The sequence below is a fragment of the Hyposmocoma kahamanoa genome, unplaced genomic scaffold (genome assembly GCF_003589595.1).
Source record: "Hyposmocoma kahamanoa isolate Upper Pololo Valley unplaced genomic scaffold, ASM358959v1 76, whole genome shotgun sequence".
NCBI classification, from domain to species: domain Eukaryota; kingdom Metazoa; phylum Arthropoda; class Insecta; order Lepidoptera; family Cosmopterigidae; genus Hyposmocoma; species Hyposmocoma kahamanoa.
This window is the reverse complement of record NW_020653900.1, coordinates 6,865,228-6,885,294: the sequence shown is the minus strand read 5'-3', so window position 1 is coordinate 6,885,294 and position 20,067 is coordinate 6,865,228. Positions and strand designations below refer to the sequence as shown.

The following is a 20,067-nucleotide window of genomic DNA, read 5'->3' as shown; positions in this document are numbered from 1 at the left end:
AAAAAAATTGAATGTGAGTTACACAACTTTTGCGCTGACAGCCTTAATTATGTTTTGTCGAGAAAACATTCATATTTTATTTTTATTGAATATCAAGATGTTTTTCTAGAATGATATTTACGAGTATCTATTTTTTGTGAAAATACTCCACTAGTTTCTTATGAATATAGATATAAAGATCGAAAAAGAAATTCCTTCAATCCAAGTGGAGTCGAACCAGCACATGTTGCCTCTACTTGGTTATTATTGGCGCTTATATTTTAGGTTATTTTTATCAATTAATACATAAGATATACCTGTTATACATCATCATCATCAACAGTCCTATCGTAGTCCACTATTGGACATAGGCCTCTCCCAATGGGCGCCATTTCGCCCGGTCCTCAGCTCGTTGCATCCATCTGCTGCCAGTAGCCCTTCGCAAATCGCCACTCCATCTGGCTAGAGGGCGTCCCGCACTACATTTGCCGAGCCGTGGTCTCCACTCAAGAACGCACTTCCCTCGTCGGTTATCTTACACTTCAGCTTGCTTATTCTACCAGCTACGTCGACGACCTTAGTTCTGTGTTGGATAACCTCGTTCCGTACCTTGACCTTCAAAGAAACTGCAAGCGTAGCCCGTTCCATCCATCCATAGCTCGCTGAGCGACTTTTGACTGGTGGACTAACCGTATCGTGAGTATCCACGTCTCGGCTCCTTATGTCATAACATATGTCGTGACAGGTCGGAACACCTTTGTTTTCAAACTTTGCGGCATGGGTGACGAAAAGACTCAACGTAGTTTGCCAAACGCTGCCCAGCCAAGCTGAATCCTCCTATTGGCTACCCTCTCGAAGTTGTTTCTACCCAATTGCAAAATCTGCTCAATGTAAATGTATTCGGAAACAACTTCAAAAAGGTGGCTATTTACTACGATTGGTCTTGGGACAATATCATCATTGATCATGACTCTCGTTTTATTTAAGTACATGCCGAGCAAAGTCCGTTCCGAGTCGGATGCTAGGTTGTCCAGCATTTGTTGTAGCACCTCCTCCGACTCTGCCATTAGGACTATGTCATCTGCGAATAGCTGTACACCTGTTATTTCTCTGTTCTATGTGTATTATATATGATCGGGTAAATTACATCCCGCCGTGTAACAACTTAGCAAATTATTTAGGTATTATCCTTAATGCATGAAGTCGTAATCACCTTCATGCTGCCGAAACCTCGCAACTGTTAGGATGCTAACAATCAATCAGTTAGCAGCCTAACAGTTGTATTGCCACTCAGAGCTTTAATTCGCAAATATCTGAGTGGCATTGCCACTGCGCCCGTCACCCGGAGGCGTACGTTGACAAGTCCCATGTGCCTGTAATTTAACCAGCACCTTCACTCTTCTCGGTTGCTACTTGGTCCAACCGGGAATCAAAACCGTCTCCTCATCCAGCGCCCACAATGCAAACCGTTGGGCCACCGAGATCGTCATATAAAATAGTTATATAACATAAAGCTACGAATCCACGTGGCCTCGCCTAGTAGGATTATCTTCTTAAGAATTTTGGCCAAACCATTTCTTTCACAAGCTTCCTTATTTGTGTTTTGTGCTGCGATTAAGGACTTTTCTTTCTAACTGCATTCATTAGTTTCTTGCTTTTGTCATGTTCTTATCTTTCTTTTCTATGTGAACGAGCAAGACGTAAACAAAGCTGAGAAGAGATATTGTATAATAAATGGAATACACATTTTGAACTCTGCCACGATATGTCCATTAATTTTTCTGTCTCGCAGTTACCACGGGCGTATTCTTTTACTTTTAGAATGTGTAATATGTTGCTTTGTACGTATGTACATTCATGTGATTTTTAGTATAGTTTACGATATTTATTTCTCAAAAAAAATACAAACTCACCTTAGCGAGAACTACAAGATGTTATTAAACGTCTACAGTTGACATAATATTTATTATAAAGGTATACAAATAAAATTTGGTGTTCTACTCCAATAAGAAAAAACAGGGCCCTTATCAAGTATTGCATATAAATGGCCATGGTAGTTAATAACAATGACGAATTTAATAAAAAATGAATTAGACAATTCTTTTTAACGTACGCGCAGCATCTGTTAAACAAATCAAAAACCTTAAGAGCAGAAACTTTGTTAGTTATTGCACGCACGCCATATAAACGAAATCCGTTTGTAATTTTGTAGAGCTGGTAAATGAATTAGTGACTCCATACATAAATGCTTAGCAAGGACCCTTAAGTGAGTCTCAGAAGAAACAGAAGCTTGGGGCAGTCGACGATATTGCTGGTAATTTTAATGAGATAGTTTATGTCTGCTATGTCACGTCCAGTGGCGGATTTGCCCTAAGGCCCAGTTGGCCCGGGCCTAGGGCGGCCAGATTTTCGGGGCGGCCAATCGTGATAAAAAATTCACTGATGATAACAAAAAATAACTCAACGTACTTAAATATTCTAAAGGCTCACGCACATTGTGGTGGGCCGCACTGCGCCACTTCGTATAAAAATAACCTTCCTAAATCACTTTCATACATTTTGTGTATAAAATATACATATGTTACATACCTATAATGTAACGTGTAATTACTACGTCTGTCTACCTGTCTGATCGCGATAAACTCAAAAATTACTGAACGGCTGCTGGTGCTGACTACATAGCCTGGGGCCAAGGGCGGCCAAAATTGCAAATCCGCCATTGGTCACGTTCACCAAGTTATAAAGACATACTTCCTCTTGGATAAATATAAATAACTTTAACAAAGTTTCTGCTCTTTACGTTTTTGATTTGTTTAACACAAGCTGCGCGTACGATAACAATAATTATCTAATTCATTTTTTATTAAATTTGTATTGAATTGATATTACATTAGTTTCTCATAATTATTAATACAAAGATCGAATACTTAGAAAAAAATTCCTTCGATCCGGCCGGATTCGAACCGGCGTCTGCTAGCAAACCGTGCCAGACGCTATGCCAGTTGGCATAGTTTGGTATTGCCAACTAAGCCACAGAACGAACCAGCGGACCTCACGAATTTTTCTATGTGCTTGTTTGTCGGATCTTTGTATTTGTATCATTTTTTATTAATAAAGTAAGCTATATTGTGTAATGTTACTGTGTTTCTATAATGTGTCAGTCGTGTGTGTGTGTGTACAATGTCATTTAGTTGTTTAGTGTTGTCAATGCTATATTTTGCTATTGTATTTATATCAGTGGGGAACTTTGGATTTTACTAAGGGTTCTTGCTTATACAATTATTTAATATAGTTTCTATTACATTGTAATACAAGCTGTTTGTACCCTCAAAAATAAAATAAGTAAATAAATTCTCAATGTTTGTGTAATGGGTATCCTTCTTATAGTACCGATAGCACACACTATAATGCATGTCATTGTGATGAAAGGACTTGCCAATAGGCATAAGGTACTTGCCGATCGTGACCAAGGCGCGTTAAACGTAGGTACAAATAGAAAAGGCATGGTATATTGCGTGGAAAGGCTCCGTTCTTGCACCCCAAATGGTGTAAAGGATAAAAAAAAATAGAAGCTCGGCAAAATGTACTAATATCATAAATACCTATTATAACCCATAAGGCGGATTCATGTAACATCGTGCCGGGCCAGGCCGTGCTCCGGTCATGTGCCGACACGGTCGATCTATAAATGCTTTTGTATGAACTTCATGTTAGTGTCGAGTATATTTTCCCAGTTGCAACCCGCCCCAATCGCGACACGTCATAACATGAATGCACTCGCCGGGCACGTTCCACGTTGGACTATAGGGTACTGGAAAGCGCAAGCGCAAAATGAACGACGAAAAGTTTAAAATGTGTACGTATGTTATGACTCATCCGAAGCATTTCGATAAAAAACACACAAAAATTTGATTTGGAAAAAAATACCAGGCCGACCGGCGTACGGTGGAAACGACACGGCACGGTGACGGCCCGAACCTGGCACAGTGTAACGTGGCTCAATGAATGACTGACCCGGCTGGCGCACGGTGGATACGACACGCCATTGTGACGGCCCAAACCCGGCACAGTGTAACATGACTCAGAGAATGACTGACCCGGCCGGCGCACAGTGGAAACGACACGTAATTCTGATGGCCCGGACCCGGCACAGTGTAACATGACTCAGTGAATGACTGAACCGGCCTGCGCACGGTGGAAACGACACGCCACTATGACGGCCCGAGCCCGGCACGGTGTGACGTGACGCAACCTTTATGACATCAGTCACTTTTAACGTTGATTATACTTCACTTTGTCCTAGAACGCTTCATTTAACATAATATTGTTTTGTAATGATGCCTCTAGAATGGGAAATAGATCTGTCGTTTAATTAGACTACCATAAATAACACCACACAAGAAAAAAAATATTAAAAACATAATCAAAAACATTTACATATAAATTACGGAACTGGCAACCGGAAGGAGGTTTTAAAAAAGGCAATTTGTGTCCTTTTATAACATTTAATTAATGGAAGTATTACATAAGTTAGCCTTAAAACTAATTATGCTAATTGACAGGTTCACTTCAGCGATTCAGCAAGAGTGCTCTCTAAAACGTTACATGGGTTAACCTTAATTTCGACACTGCACTTTTGGGAATTTTACTAATGTTTCACTGGTTTTTTACAATCACTGTTGGTATGCGATATCATTGTGAAGGGTTAGCACAGGTAACATGTAACACAATAATAAACAATTACAAAACAAAATCACAAACCAAACAAAGAGCAAAATAAATTTAAACACCGATTATTTACGTAAACATAAACAACCTGAATTAGAAACATTACTGACGGTGTTAGATTTTAAATAGAGAAAGTTTTGATACGTCTACAGCTTTTATAGAAAAAAAAAATATTCGTCGTCGCAAGCAAACTGTGAACTGTCGAGAATTCTTGAAATTTCTGTGAGCAAAAATACTTTACGCGATACCAAGAATTTATTTCTAAAAGTAAGTAATACTGCATTCAAAAACTTTTAAAAAGTTGCTTACCTCATTTGTGAATCGAACTGACCAAATGTGAAAAAAAAGTCCTATTTTTAACCACAAAGGTTATTTATATATTTATTATTCATTTGCATGTTTTTAATTATTGTATTTCATGTCAAATAAAATCATTTTGTTTTTTCAAAGGTACTTATATCTCATAAATTATACTATAGGTATTTTTTTAACATTAAGCACTTTTATGATATTGAAGCGGCAGGATGAGCAAATGGTGCGCTTGGTAGTAAGCGACACGCCTATGTAAGACAGTTGCAGAGCCACTCAGAGTTTCCAATCGTAAAAATCTGAGGGGTACTACCACTGCGCCCGTCACCCTGAGACATAACTTGACAAATCCCATGTACCTATAATTTCACCAGCCCCTTACTCTTCAAACCCGGATGCTCACGTTTCAACTTGACGGATAGGTAACGTGACAGTACTTCCTTGAACAAACACTTTCAAAAGGATCTCTACCTGCTGTGACTAAAATACAATAGATACGATTCCATTTTCCTCGGAATTTTAGTAATGGAAATACTTTTAAACCTTCATTTGTTCTAGTATTTTCTCAATTACGAATGAAGATGATTGAGCAATTAAGCAATATTTACAGTACTATTAAGTACTGAATTTAATTATAGGCAGAGTAAAGAAACCGTTTTTAAATTGTTTCTCGTCTGGATGATCTGTAGTGCCTCTGAAGTTTGATTATGACCGATATCTCCCAAAGCAGAGCGAAGAGAAGCTATGTTTTATCATCTTGTAGATATTGCTTTGGTCAATAAATAACCTTACATTCATATGAACGTAGAATCCGATATAAATAATAATATAGTAATCATAAATCATTTATTTCGACCAATATGGATTATACATTACAAAAATTTAATAGAATGAAACTCAAAAATAGAGTACCAAATTAAAATCAAAATTTAAAGTAAATAATAATAAAATTACATGTAACCATGGTCCATGTCTTGTATGTACTTTTGCTGACCGGCACCCTACGCATCAGTGATGTGCACCGCTTGCGCATGATTGCATGGAAGCAATCTATGCGCGCTTTAGCAAACATCCCCGATGCGATGCAGAACCGAGTGAGAGAGCGAAATGTCTGTCAGATTGCAGCTTAATATTTTATTCTTCTATTTGCAGCAATGGCGTAGCAGCAGAGATGCCGATCAGGTCTGAGTCCTTGGCTAGGGCTGGTACGTCCCTGGAAGACCAGGCTCAGCAAGTGATCGTGGACAAGCTGTTCAACTTTGCCACGACCAGATCGCTCCGGTACAGACTTTTGGACAACGCTGACCTTGTCATCAGTGGGAAACAGGAAAAGGATGGAAGTCTGGGTATTGGTGAGTTTTCCTGACGTTTTATCAGTTTTTCGTGTACAGTGCCTCTACCACAAGATTATAGTGAGAAGTCTGTAGCGATCACGTAAATTATTTCATTATTTTACTTGGCAAATTATACAGCGCCTCTTGAGGGCAAAAGAAGAAACAACATTTTGTATACAAATATTTTACGCGGTCGCTAACGAGAAATGTCATTCTAATCTCATGATAGAGGCTCAGTACCTCTACTACGAGTTTACTGTGATTGCGGTCACAAGAAAAAACAACGTTTGTATACTAATATTTTACAGGATCGCAAGCGAGAATTGTCACTGTAATCTCTTGGTAGAGGCTCACGTCACTTTGATCGTATAATGAAATACTTTTCGAAATATATTATCATTTATGTTTGCTAAGAGTAAATTCAGAAGTTCACTTAAAAAGCGGCCGACGTCTTTAAGGGTAGGATAAACAGGCATCTTCTGGGCAAGGTACCGACCATAGGCGACCTCATCTTGAGTTAATAGTTCTTATTGTGGTGAAGTGCGAACCCATATTTTATATAAAAAAATAATCATTGATTTATCCAATTTGGTTGCATCTTGTAGTTCTGAAATTTTTCAGGAACAAATAATTGAATAAGAATTACTCGAAAATTACTCGCCTAATTCAAAACTTTTTCCAGACCGTATATTGTTTGAATTTTGTAATATTCAAATGTCACGAGGGGCTAAACCACAAAAACTCCTTGTAATTCACTAACTGTAGTTGGGATAACGATCTTGGAATAGCCTTCCAATAATGAAATCCAAACACAGGACGCAGGACGACGGTTGAAAGAGGGTATTCAAGTTCAACTTGCGTCAGAATAGTTAAGATATACCATGAAATATGTAGCATTAATAAAAAAAATCTAGTTGAAATCTCACACGAGTCCTACTAAAAAAATGTAACCACGTCGTTAGTAAAAATAATAAAATGAGATTGTTTTCTAAAGCATAGTTCTTCTTTGCTCCGCCTTGGTGGATAACGGGCCTTCGGATTCCGCAATTACTTTCATTTGTCGATTAATGACATCATTTATTATTAATGTTCTATTTATTCAGGTTAAACAGAAAGTTACATTCATTTTATAAAATCAATCGTTCAAATACAAGCAATTGCAAATTTGATTCAATACATTAAATGTTGGCAAGTCTTAACACAAGTATTATTATTGTTATTAAAAGTAATTAGCAGTGATCGATTACGTAGCTTAGTATAGACATACCCATGTCGTCATCAATGCGTGTAAAGTTACGTTTTTTTACAGTTTATGTTCTAAACAGTCTAAAATATAGGTTATCTTCCGTTTATACCATATACCATAGAAACTCAACTACATTATTAATTTTGATTGAGATAATAATTTGTAGTAAATACTTAATAGGAAATTATAATTTGTTGCCAATGTGCTTAAATAATATGCATAATTAATATCATCAGTTCCGAGAAGTCCCGGAATTTGTAGAAGGGAATGTTTAGGTACAAATTTTACACCGTTTAAAGGTACAATATATAATTTATGAAAAAGATTTTGATAAATCGCGGAAAATTATAAGAAGATAGACATAGATAGTATTCTACGACATGCGAGAATATGCTAGTACAGCAAAAAAGCTAGTTATCGTACTTTCCTTTTTATGTTTTGGTTAATGAATGTAATATTTATTTGCATGACACACTAGCAGTGGGGTCTAGCATTGATTGAATTATTCGGCTTTACAATCAAGGTTTTATATCTTTGTGGAGTTTAATAAAGATTAAATAGGAATTAATAATGATTCCATTAATTTACCACCGAGCGATTCTGTTTACTTTTATGTAATGTAAATGTTTGTTTGAATAGAATAAAATTCATATATAACAACGCAACAACACAAAAATATATAGGAAGAAATAAAGAAAAGACAAAGCAAAAGTAAAACAAAAAATAAAAATGACGAAGGAAACATACACACATCAAAAAAAGTTTGCGATCACTTCGAAAAACTGAAATCTTTTTTGTTACTGTAGATTATATTATGATTTTTTCTTCTTTTTAGATTCTTTATTTAAAAATAAATTAGAACATAAAACAATGACCCCGTTCAATTGTTTTTTCATATAAAAAGGCTTTCAGTCCTAGCTTACGCTCATTCAGAAATCTGATTTAGTCAATTATAAGCGATTCAAGATATTTTTCGCGGAAAGTTGTGATTGAAAAAATGCCAAGAGGATTATCAGAGGTTTTACGAGCTAGAATAGTAACTTTGAGGGAAGAAGGATACACCACGAGAGTAATAGCACGCAGGCTTGCTATATCCCAATCCTGTGTCGTGGCTACGTTGCAGAGGTATCACGGAATGGGGAATTTAGCTGACCGACCCAGCAGCGGTCGCCCAACTGTTTTGACAGCTGTCCAAAAGCGCTATATTAGATTGCTGGCAGCCCGTGATCCAACAATCAACGCCACTAAAATAAAAGCAGAAGTCAGGGCCGCCTCTGGGCTTGAAGTTTGCACGCAGACCGTTCGCAATAATTAATAATAAAATTTTAATAATAAATTGTTGTTTAAGTTTAATTAAACAGTCTTTTTCTTTCTATGAAATTTCTATCACTATTACATTATGATTATTGGCTCAATTTTTTAAAATAAATAATAAAAAATAGTTTTATATTTTAATTTCAAACAGGGTATTCCTATTTAAAGAAAGCATACAACATAGATTTTTTCTTGATAAAGTTAAATTTAAAGAATTATAGGAGCTTATGCTATTGATCGCAAACTTTTTTTGATGTGTGTAATCCAATTTTAAACAGTCAATTCAATTTTAATGAACGTCATGTGTGCGGCTGTGGCGTATGTAAAAGGATCCACTTAGCTAATGTCACAGCTGAGTAAAGATTGTGGTGCTGATTTGCAGTGGGTGCTAAAACTGAGTGAGTGGTATGACACTGCTAATCCCCCTAGAACCACCACTGCGTACAAATCCTTACTAATAGATGATTATCAATAATTTGTTGAACTAGGGTCTTAAACACTTAAGCCAGTAAAATCACCCCTTTATCTTAGATGAACTGGAAACAGATTGCAAAATTACAAGTCCCTAGTTTGAGACCAGATGAATAGTGTGGTTGTTTAGCTTTGAGGTTGTTTGTATAAATAAATAATTTATAAATAAATAATTTTGACTTTTTTATTTTTTTAAACCGACCTCAAACGTTTGTTTATCGGGGTTTTTTTTGGAGTTTCACCTATTTGCCAAGTTTTATTGACATCGGTTAAAAGAAAGCGAAACTAGATTCATCCACTAGTTTGCTACCCTTAGAGGTGGAATATTTTCTTGAAATTTAAATGGGACCACTGCTGAGGTATCTATTCTCTTTTCAACAAAGTAGAGCAGTAGCAGTAGAGCTCCTTGTGAAAGAGTTCGTCCAGAGTAGTCTTACCGTAAGGTGGTTATTTCTGTCGCCAAGCAGTAATGTTAGCAGTACTGTGTTCCGGTTTTGAAGGGTAAGAGCGCTGGTGAAATTACAGGCACATGGGACTACTCGACTTATGTCTGAGGGAGACGGGCGCAGAGGCAGTGCCCCTCAGATCTTTGCAATTTAAAGTTCTGAATGGCACTGCAAGTGTTATGGACAGGCGTATAGCTTACCATTAGGCGGGCGTACGACTTGTTCGTTCCGTCACTCAATATTATTTAAAAAAAATCGGTTCACAAATGCTGGAGTAATCGCGTAACATACACAAAAAAATACATTCGAATTGGGAACCTCCTCCTTTTTTGAAGTCGGTTAAAAAAACAAAGTCAAAAGAGAATCGATCCACTTTGCTATCACAGACCACAATGCTATACTGATATCACTAGAGAGACAGTGTTTACACCTAGTCGACTCGGTCAATTTCGGCAGCGAGGTACGGACCTTAAACGACTCAGTACATTGGGTAGATTGCCGCATTCGGCGGATAAACGAAGGCGACTTGTCGACCTAATGAAAATACGCCATAATAGCTCTATGAATTAGCTAGTAGACTATGGATTACATATTCTTCGCTGACATTCTGTCCTGCCATAGTCCGTAATGATTAAGCGCACACTTACGGCGTAAGTCAGCATAAAAATTAGTAATGTAATGTCTTTGTAATGTAAAAAGTAATGTAATGTAATGCCTTTAGTAATTTTTATTAGATAGTTTAGTTGTTCGAAATGTCTGGTTACTCACCAAAGAACCTACAAAAAATGCTAATGAAAAGACTTCGTTATATCAGCGTCACCCTTTTAGGGCTTAAAAATTATATTATCATTATAACAAAAAAAGAACGTTAAATTTTACCAATTTTTGTTGTTCTACTGGGTAATTCAGTGTTGGTCCACTACCTGGACACGTAAGAAATATTAATTATCATTATTGTACGAGACAGAAGTTAGAAAGATAACACGGAAGTCTTTAAAATTAATGTGCTAGACTTTACATGCAGAATGAATGACAATTTTGTGAAAAACATTTTGTCTTTTCTTTCCATTGTTACGCAGACTTTTTAATCCTTGTATCCTGGATGGATAATAATAAATCTTCAATAGTTTCCCGTGACCATTTGTCATCACGAAGTCATTTTTCTAACTTTTCTATTTTCAGGAGTATCCCTGAAGGCCCCTAAAGCCGTCGAGACCGGTAGGGGTCGCCAGAAGAACATTGGACCACTTCTAGCTGCCGCAGCTATGAAGTTCGGTCTTCTCGGAGCCCTTACATTCAAGGGCTTAACCCTGATGGTTGGGAAGGCCCTTCTGATCTCGAAGATTGCTCTTCTTCTGGCTACGATCATCGGATTGAAGAAGCTGTTCCACCATCAGGTGAACGATTAGTTTTGTATGAGCATCTTTGGTTTTTGGGATTTTTTAATATTAATGTACTAATTCGCTAATCTTTCTTATACGTTACTTTTATACTTTTTTTATTTACATTACCAATAAATCTGCAGGGTAGATACACAGAACAGTATTATATAAACCATATAAACTAGTTATTCCAAATACTGCCAACTCATTGCGGTTAAATATTTAGAAGAAAGAAAAGTGTGTTTGTGTAAGTGTAACGTGGTGTCGCAGCGTGAGTCAGCGAATTGTCTGTGTCTGTTTAATTTATGTGTCAATGTGTGTTAGTTACCCGGCAGGTAAAATCGAAGGCAAAATTCATTGTATTTATTTATATTATGTCCTTTGATACTTACAAGACTAAAGACGGTTTTCTATGGTCCGTGAATACAATGCAATAAACTCGCGCCAACTCGGGCGGCACCCTTCCACGGCCGTAGGAATCCAGCATGAGAAGAGACAACTAATAGAGTTGTCAGACCTGTAGTGCTTGAATTCAGTTAGTTACTGACATTTTTGTAGAGGCGTCTATTTCGTAAGCATATTTCTTAAGAATCATGCGCTCCTTCGCGAAAGCAGCTCAAGCAAATCTTGGTATACACCACCATCATTAGAGCCTATACACACGACGTATTTTTTACGCGTCTACGACGCTACGCTTTAACGCAGTTCAATTTAGATTCTACGCCCGGTAAACGCGCGTAGGCAATACAGACGACTGTGGGTGGCGAAGTGGCGCAGTGGCGTGACCACGCGCCCCTTCCACGCCCCTTTTCTCAGCTTTGCAACGCGATGTTATTGTTGTTGAATCGAATACAAACAAACGAACTTTATACACGCGTATAAATCAATACAAGTACTTTTTGAGGCTCATCAGTATTGTGAAACACGCTTCGTGTGCGCGTAAAAAATATGCCTTGTGCATGGGCTCTTAGTTTCGTTAACTTTCATGTCTCGTGGAAATATATTCAATCGAAGCGCGAAGCGAGTATGAATTCTGGCAGTGAACGGCCAGTGGTTATATATATAGAATATTCTAGTGAAATAAATACTCGCTCTCCGAATGCTCGCTAGCCAAACTAAGCTCTCACTGAGTACCGTGCTTACATAGTGTAGTGCGTGTTAACATAGTGTCTATATAGTCCGATTTTGATTAGCGATAGCGAATTGACGGCCCTAATCACACAATGAAAAATGATGTGTTTAGTTTAATTGCCAATTTAGTTCAATACAATCAGTCAATAAGAAATACTAATCAATCAAGTACGAAAAATTCATATGCAACGTGTGACAAATGTCTTTACAAGTCCCATAGACAGTCAGGCGCGACAATGGTACCCGTAAAGGGTTCGAAGCGTTGGTTGTTTTAAAAAACAAATATACGCGTTTTGGATCTGAAAAAAATATTCGCTAAACTATTGTTTAGCGAACAATTGAAATGGAATATTTTTCATTTATATTTTACATACATACTTCTGTCATTTTTCTGTTATCAAATTCTTGATTTGTAAACATGTAATTTACCTTGGTCATTTTACTGAGTGAGTCATGAATCGACCGTTTAAGACAACACTATTTTTGTTTCATCAAAAACTGGCAACACACGTAATGTAATGGTTAAGGCATGTTTATCGATCTTGTTGATGAATGTATATTTTTGTAGAATTTTCTGGACTAAAATAAACAAATAACATTTATTTATACGACCATAATAATATTATATTACCTTGCTTTTAATAATATTATATTATATTACCTGTTTTGCCTATTTATAGTACTTTACTCCCAAAATGGCACAAAAGACGAACGTACCTATATTGAAGCATCAACACCAGATTTTCCATAGAAACTCGAGTGAAAAATGAAAATAAAATAGATAAATAAATAAATATTAGACAATATCACATACGTTGCTCGGATCCCAAAAGTAAATAACCAAAGCACTTGTATTATAGAAATCGGAAATAACGACGGTACCACAAACACGAAGACCCGAGACAATATAGAAAAGTTAGTCTCGTACGTTGACCCGGCAGGGGATCGAACCTGGGACCTCAGAGATGGCGACATTATGAAAACCGATGTGATTGTATTGTTAATAGTGAACAATTATGACAGGTTAAACATAATTAATAGTAACACAGGTAAATTACCGTGTAGTCTAAAGTGAAAACTTAAAAAAATACATAGAAGGTGAAAACCATTGTGTCACTTTTCCCATCTTGCTATCCTATGGAAATGATGTTCCCGCAAATTACAGACCATTACAATAGGTACAAAATGCTGTAATTTGACTTGCTTGAAACAATGTGAACATTGTTAGTATCTTCAGTAATTGGTTTGTACAATAATTTGTGTTGTGACAATGCACAATAAACGGAAAATATAGTTTGAATAATAGAACTATAAATATTATAAAAAATAGTAATTTGTTTGACAGGTATAATATCTGTATGAGAAATACAGGACCTTAATGGTTAAAGGCAAATATTGCTTGAGTGTCCTAAAATCACGCAATAGTAAAAGACGTTACGGGCGTCTTCAAATTAGACGTTTGTAGAAGAGCTGCAGCGGCGCGGCAGCCGCTTGTCTGGTAGCTCTTCAACAATTTTTAGTTTACTAAATTGAGACTGCAAAAGTGGGCACGTCTGTCACGACAGTGGTGCTGCAACTGCGTTTCTAAATATTGTATGAAAATTAGTAGTGACACTGCTGCAGCGCTTCTGTAAGCGTCTAATTTGAAGGCGGTTTACCACCGGCGAGGCAAGACCAGACGAGAATTAAAATCTCGATGGCCTATTTCCACTAAAAATTGCCATTAGCTCTCGTAAGCGCGCACTGTGTGGAGCTCGTTGTGAAAGAGTTCGTCCAGGGAAGTACTACCACCAAGCAGTAATGTTAGCTACATGGTATTTACCAACTCATGTCTCAAGGTGACGGGCGCAGTGGCAGTGCCCCTCAGATCTTGGCAATTTAAAGCTCTGAGTGGCACTGCAACTATTATGGACAGACGTGTAGCTTACCATCAAGCGTAGGACTAGTTCGTCCCGCCACTTGATGTTATAAAAAAAACTGTGACTACTAGACAATTCAGCGTTGTTTAGTTAGCGATAAACATGCGACTGAAGTAACATGTCCCGTAAATTATTATTATGAAATAATGTTAACGGAAGATGAATCCGAAGAAGTCATCTTTTTTTACATCACAAATCGTACCCCACAATTGATATGAGTAGCCATCGCGAGCTCGCGCGAGTATACTCTATGTAGGCAGCAATACGGATCAACATTACAACAACAAATGTTTTAATTCTTGCCTCTCCCATCCTCGTCAATCCAGACCATGTCCACCGAAGATGCGCTAGGAGAGAATTAAAGTTTTGCCATACAAATTACAATCCCCGGTCTCGCCTCACTGGTGCAAAAGCACCTTAAGTCTTACTGTCGTTTGTTTTTAATTTAATATATTTTATTTGAGTTTAAGATTGATCTTAAATGGCCAATTAAGAGTATCATTCTTTTTAAAACGTTCTGTTGTTATAATACTATTTAGCACTTTAGGTTCCTTATATACAAACTTAACTCAATTTCAATAAACCTTTTCTGAATAAGTACCTAAGACTCCTTTGATAAAAAATGTTTTTTTTTTCAATTCAAGTATTCTCAATACCTTAGTCAGCTTAAATAAGAGAATTTGTTTCAAATAGGTAGAATTAATCGACATTATTGGACTGGACTCAGTCTGAAAATGTACTTCTAATATTTTTTTGTATATTAAATTGCGCTCAAAATCTGTAGTAGTAGATATTGTTTTGAATTCAGTATCGAATACATTGATACGCCTACCTAATTTCTAGAAAATATAATTCACAGTTATTCGATTTACATGGTTTTACCTTCTGGACTATTCCGGATGTCGAAAAAACTTTTTTTTTTTGTGGAGACGCCTTGTGAAATAATTTAGGCTATCCACAAACGTAGGCATTCACTCTTTGAAATGCTAAGCCATTTCCTTTATCCCACTAATGTATTATTGAAGCGGTTCCTTCTTGTCTTCTGTTAAAATTCTATATATTTCGATCGAGAAGTATTCAAGCATTGAAAAGTTGTTTATTTTTTCTTATATTTTGTAGTTACAAAATGTGCTTAGAATGTTAGTTATAGACTGTTAAATTTTTTCAGATTACTTTCGTACTTTGTGCATTGCCATTGTAACTATAATATAAATTGTTTTTGAAACAAAGCTTGAGGATTATCAAGACATTGAAGATTGTCTTATCTGTTTCGAGTTTAAGAATTTTTTTATAAAGAAAAAATTTTTTTTAAAGCTCATTAGGTATCTGTCCGATTCCTCGCTCTCTAAAATATTTATATCTGACAAACTGTTCTCTATCATATGACAGAATAACGAAATTAAACGGCAGTACTAAGGCTCTATGGTTGAAATCAATTGCTCCAATATAAGGATTACAAATGTAAGTATAAAATATGAACAATTCGTAGGTAGTTTTGCGTTGTACAAACTGCTAGTTGTTGTTAACGGCGCGTAGACGAGTAGATTGTGTATCTTGTGTGTAGGTTTGATGACGTCATATTTATTATAAATTGACGTGGACTAGTACAGTCACATGATTTAATATATTGTACAGTACTATTTTTTGGAGATCAAGCTTCGGAGACTTTTGTATATTACGGAAACTGACTATGGCATTGGTAAACTAGTTTTTTATTGTATGTATTATTAAGTATTATTATTTTCTCGCTCATCACACAGGGTTGATGTCACATAGTGTTATGAAGTGATTCAAATCCAGACAATATTATTCCTATAATCACGAACAACCAGTGTCGAACATTGTGAATGAAAATATTGAATTAAAATTTAGCGCTACATATTCCATATGGCCATAAGGCATCTAAAAATTACTATTTTCATACAAAATTGAATATTGGGCATTTGGGCGTTTTTTGCGCTTTTAGCGCTCAATTATAAAAGAAAATTCCCTTGCAAAATGTGTGAAATATTCAACCCCCAATGAGGCAGTATAATCTCGGGTATAAAGACGATCAAGCTTTATTAGACTTGCCTGTTTCTGTAAAACTGAAATTACTCCAAATCTTTAACTTTGAAGACTTTGGAAAATAGTGCTGTCATGCAGACAAGAAGATCAATTAACACAAAGTAGAACTTTTATTTTTAATTAAATTTTTGCCATTTATTTTGAATTTTTCCGTTTATCTTATTTATATTTCCCAATATGGATGTTGACGTGGATTATGACCGCAAAGGATACTGATTGTTTAATTCGAATTTGAATTTCGTTCGTGTATATCTATTAATGAACGTGACTGTACTTGTTGTATACATTTGCTTTGATGACGATATAGTAATTTATTAGTTTATTTAACCACATTTTTACTGTAGATAATCACATTTTCGTAATATGCTCTTCCACCGTAAGAAATGCATAGATCGTGAATACAAGGTGATTTTTTTTATTCCACAATATTTTAGCAGATAATTGTACCTAGTAATATGAAATTTTACTATATGGAGCGTCCCATAGAGGACATATGCTAACCTACCAGAGGTCCCTATGGTAAAATTTTCCGGATTGACTTGTAACGATTCGTGAATATGGTATGGTGTTACAGTTTTCCGCAACTCGATATCTTTGCGTCAATTTTATGTGCGTTACGTGTGAGTTTGAAGTAAACATCGCACTTTTAACTATAAAGTGGCTTAATTAGAAAAACAGTTTTTAGGAAATTGACAAACAACATTATAAAAATAAATTATGTACCTGTCCCGAGCAATTTATCACAACAAAACAATTTTACATGAAAATCGATTTTGTATCCTTGGTATAATGAAGCCACATGTGATCATGCGCCAAAAGTGCTTTTATTGCATAAAATTAATCATTAAAATAACAAACTGCATGAAATGAATTTGTTTATGTCAAACTTTTTAATTCTCCTATTGAAATTTTGGTGAAATTACAGGCACTGGGATCAGTCAACTTATGTCTCAGAGTGACGAGTGAAGTGGCTGTGCCCCTCAGATTTTTGCGATTTAAAGCCCTGAGTGGCAACTGTTATGGACAGTTCGTTCCATCAATTGCTTTTTTATAACAAAAATTAAGTATAAAAAAGATATGGACACCAAATTTCTTCGTACAATTTTTAAACCAATGTCCTGAAATGTTGTAATTTGGCAGATGTATCTTTATTACGCCAAGTGTGACTTTAAAAAAAATATTTATCAGGGTCACAAAAATAATGTTAATTTTCGAATTAAGCCACTTTATTTATTTAGTGTGTGAAATGTGACACCAGTATTTCTGCACTCCTTTAATTTAAATTGTACAGTAGTAGACACCAGTAGTTTAGACGCTCAGGCCCTCAAAAATTGTTCCAGAGTATAGGCTATAGTATTATACACTGTATAGGGGAAAATTATTTTCAACTTAAATCATTAGGTAGTTAGTGGCTGTAATTTGGAACATTTGTTGGAAGGATATAAACGAGGCACAGAGCACCGCACGACGACTATTTAGCTAGATAAAGTAAAAGTAGTTAAATCTATTTAGTGCTTGTACATTGCCAGCATATATTTTTGCACTAGGAAAACAATGTGATAGAAATGAACAGTATGTTTTTTTAAGGTGATCGTGTAGCTTGTTTCCTTATTTCTCAACCTACCAAGGAATGATTGCTGCAACTATTTTAAGTAACTAATTTAATGATAAAAATGGAAGTAAATTAATTTGCTATTCCGCGAACCCAGTGGAGTGGAGTGGAGTGGAAAATTTTTTCATACAGCATGAAAAAATATTCAACACAAGCGTAGCTATTTTGCACGATTTAACCTCCACTGGGTACGCTGAATGGCAAATTAATTTATTTCCATTTTTATTTTCATGCAGTTCCGCAAAGTAACGCCTTATTTAGTTAATTAATCTATCCGTTGAGTTTGATATCATGTTGTGATCAATCCCATCAAGTACGTTGTTAGGCTGACTTCATGAAAATTAATGTTATATTGATTTAATTGTATATCTTTTATGGTTTTACTACCATGATGTATTTTTTTTGTGAAAGTACTCCATTAGTTTTTAATTATTTTTAATATTATTGACACATAGATCGAACAAACACAAAGAAAAATTCGTTCGATCTGATTGGGCTTGAACCAGCGTCTGCCGTGCGCCCAACCGTGGCTACTTTCATAAGCTTCCTACAGGTGGTGCTACGGTAAAAAAGCTGTTTAAATACAAAGAGATCAACAACAAATAGTGCAACAAGCACACAGAGAAATTTTTAAAATCTACTGATTCGGTGCGCGAGCAGCAGCCACGGTGAGGCAACAGACGCTTGTTTGAATCCAATCAGATCGAAGGAATTTTTCTTTGTGTTTGTACGACCTTTGTATCAATAATAATAAGGTCAATGTTTTTCAGTTTAGTTTGTAACTTAGTCAAAGTTGTCGTTCATTAAATTTTTCTTGTCTCTTATATTCATGCGATTTTGAATTGGAAATACCGTAAGAGCGATGCCACACGATGCGTTGCGTCGCCGTCGTCGGGACGCCTGCGCCGTGACGCAGCGTTGTGGTTACTACATTTAAATAAGAACTACATGCCACATAGTGTGTTGAATCGGCGCGCGGGTACAGAACGAGTGCGCATCGAACAAGGGGCCAGGAAACGAAGTGGGGAGGGGTGCTGTGGTGCGTAAGCAAGTGGCGGTGCGTTACGTTGCGACACCACATTGCTCATGTGGCATTGGGTGCGTTGAAATCATTGTGCCCGTGTGGTATCGCTCTAAATATCATTCTTTTGATAACTATACCCTTAAAGTATCCACTGTTGGTTATAGGTAAACCTTGAAAACACTGTTTTTAAAGTTACCCTATGAAACTTTTATAAAAAAGATTAAACGTACGAATGCTTTTCAGACTATCATCAAAAAGCAGTAGATCGTAGCTACATCTGAAACGTGAAGAATCCAAGGAGCATTGGCGATAACGGAATGATATAAATGACGACTGACTCGTCTACCGTCATACTGCACTGCGACAGAACATTCTAGAACATTCCAGAAAGATTCGAGAATATTAACCAATCGACTTTCACGTTCGAACAATCGATTTGAAAACCGCGCGAAAAAAATAACCCCTTGAACCATTATTCGAAAATTGTGATTTGAATAATTAGTAATAACATTTTGAATGATTTGATTCATCGCAGTAAGTATGGCCGTAGAATAATCTACAATTAAATCTTAAAAGTTGGCATTAAGATTAAATAGCAAACTTAATGTATGGAATATTGAAAATTAAAAAAAAAGGTTTAAGGCCATGAATGAAAGAATCATATTACTGTCAACTTATTAAAATTCCCAAAGAATATTTAGGAACACAATGTGCAATGTAAATAACACATTATTTATTTATGTTTTGCTAGTTATACTTACGTACTAACTTGTACAGTTAAATGTTGTTACGCATTTAGACAAAATAACTAGATAGCATTTGCCTTACATTAATTTATTTATTTATTTTAAAATATAATTATATATTGTTGATTAAACAGATTGATCACTAACATTATTGTTTATTTTGTTTACCTTGTATTTTGTTCATAATTCCCAATATAGTCAGGTGGGGTAAAAGGACGTACATTATTTGGAGTCAAATGTTTTGACCTCTAAAACGAAGAGATAAAGTCTTACAAGAGCTTTGAAGTACCCTTAAGTAACTTGACTTTGTTTATCAGCTTTACATGTTTTAACAATCATTACGCTAAATTTTATACTAC

The 20,067-nt window shown here is 36.0% G+C and overlaps 1 protein-coding gene across 6 annotated transcripts in view; it reads left to right on the top strand.

The window, feature by feature from the left end:
- Window positions 1–19,472, top strand: part of LOC113232649 — a 50,169-nt gene extending 30,697 nt beyond the window's left edge. The window contains exons 3-6 of one of the 6 annotated variants that reach the window (XM_026467425.1): window positions 6,169–6,368; window positions 11,010–11,224; window positions 15,649–15,720; window positions 19,224–19,407. In XM_026467425.1, coding sequence (XP_026323210.1) covers window positions 6,169–6,368; window positions 11,010–11,224; window positions 15,649–15,675 — 442 coding nt within the window. In that variant the 3' untranslated portion in view covers window positions 15,676–15,720; window positions 19,224–19,407. Of the gene's footprint in view, window positions 1–6,168; window positions 6,369–11,009; window positions 11,225–15,648; window positions 15,721–19,205 lie in introns of all 6 variants that reach the window. The other 5 variants (XM_026467424.1, XM_026467423.1, XM_026467426.1 and 2 more) reach the window with 5 other exon arrangements.
- The last annotated feature ends 595 nt before the right edge of the window (window positions 19,473–20,067 follow it).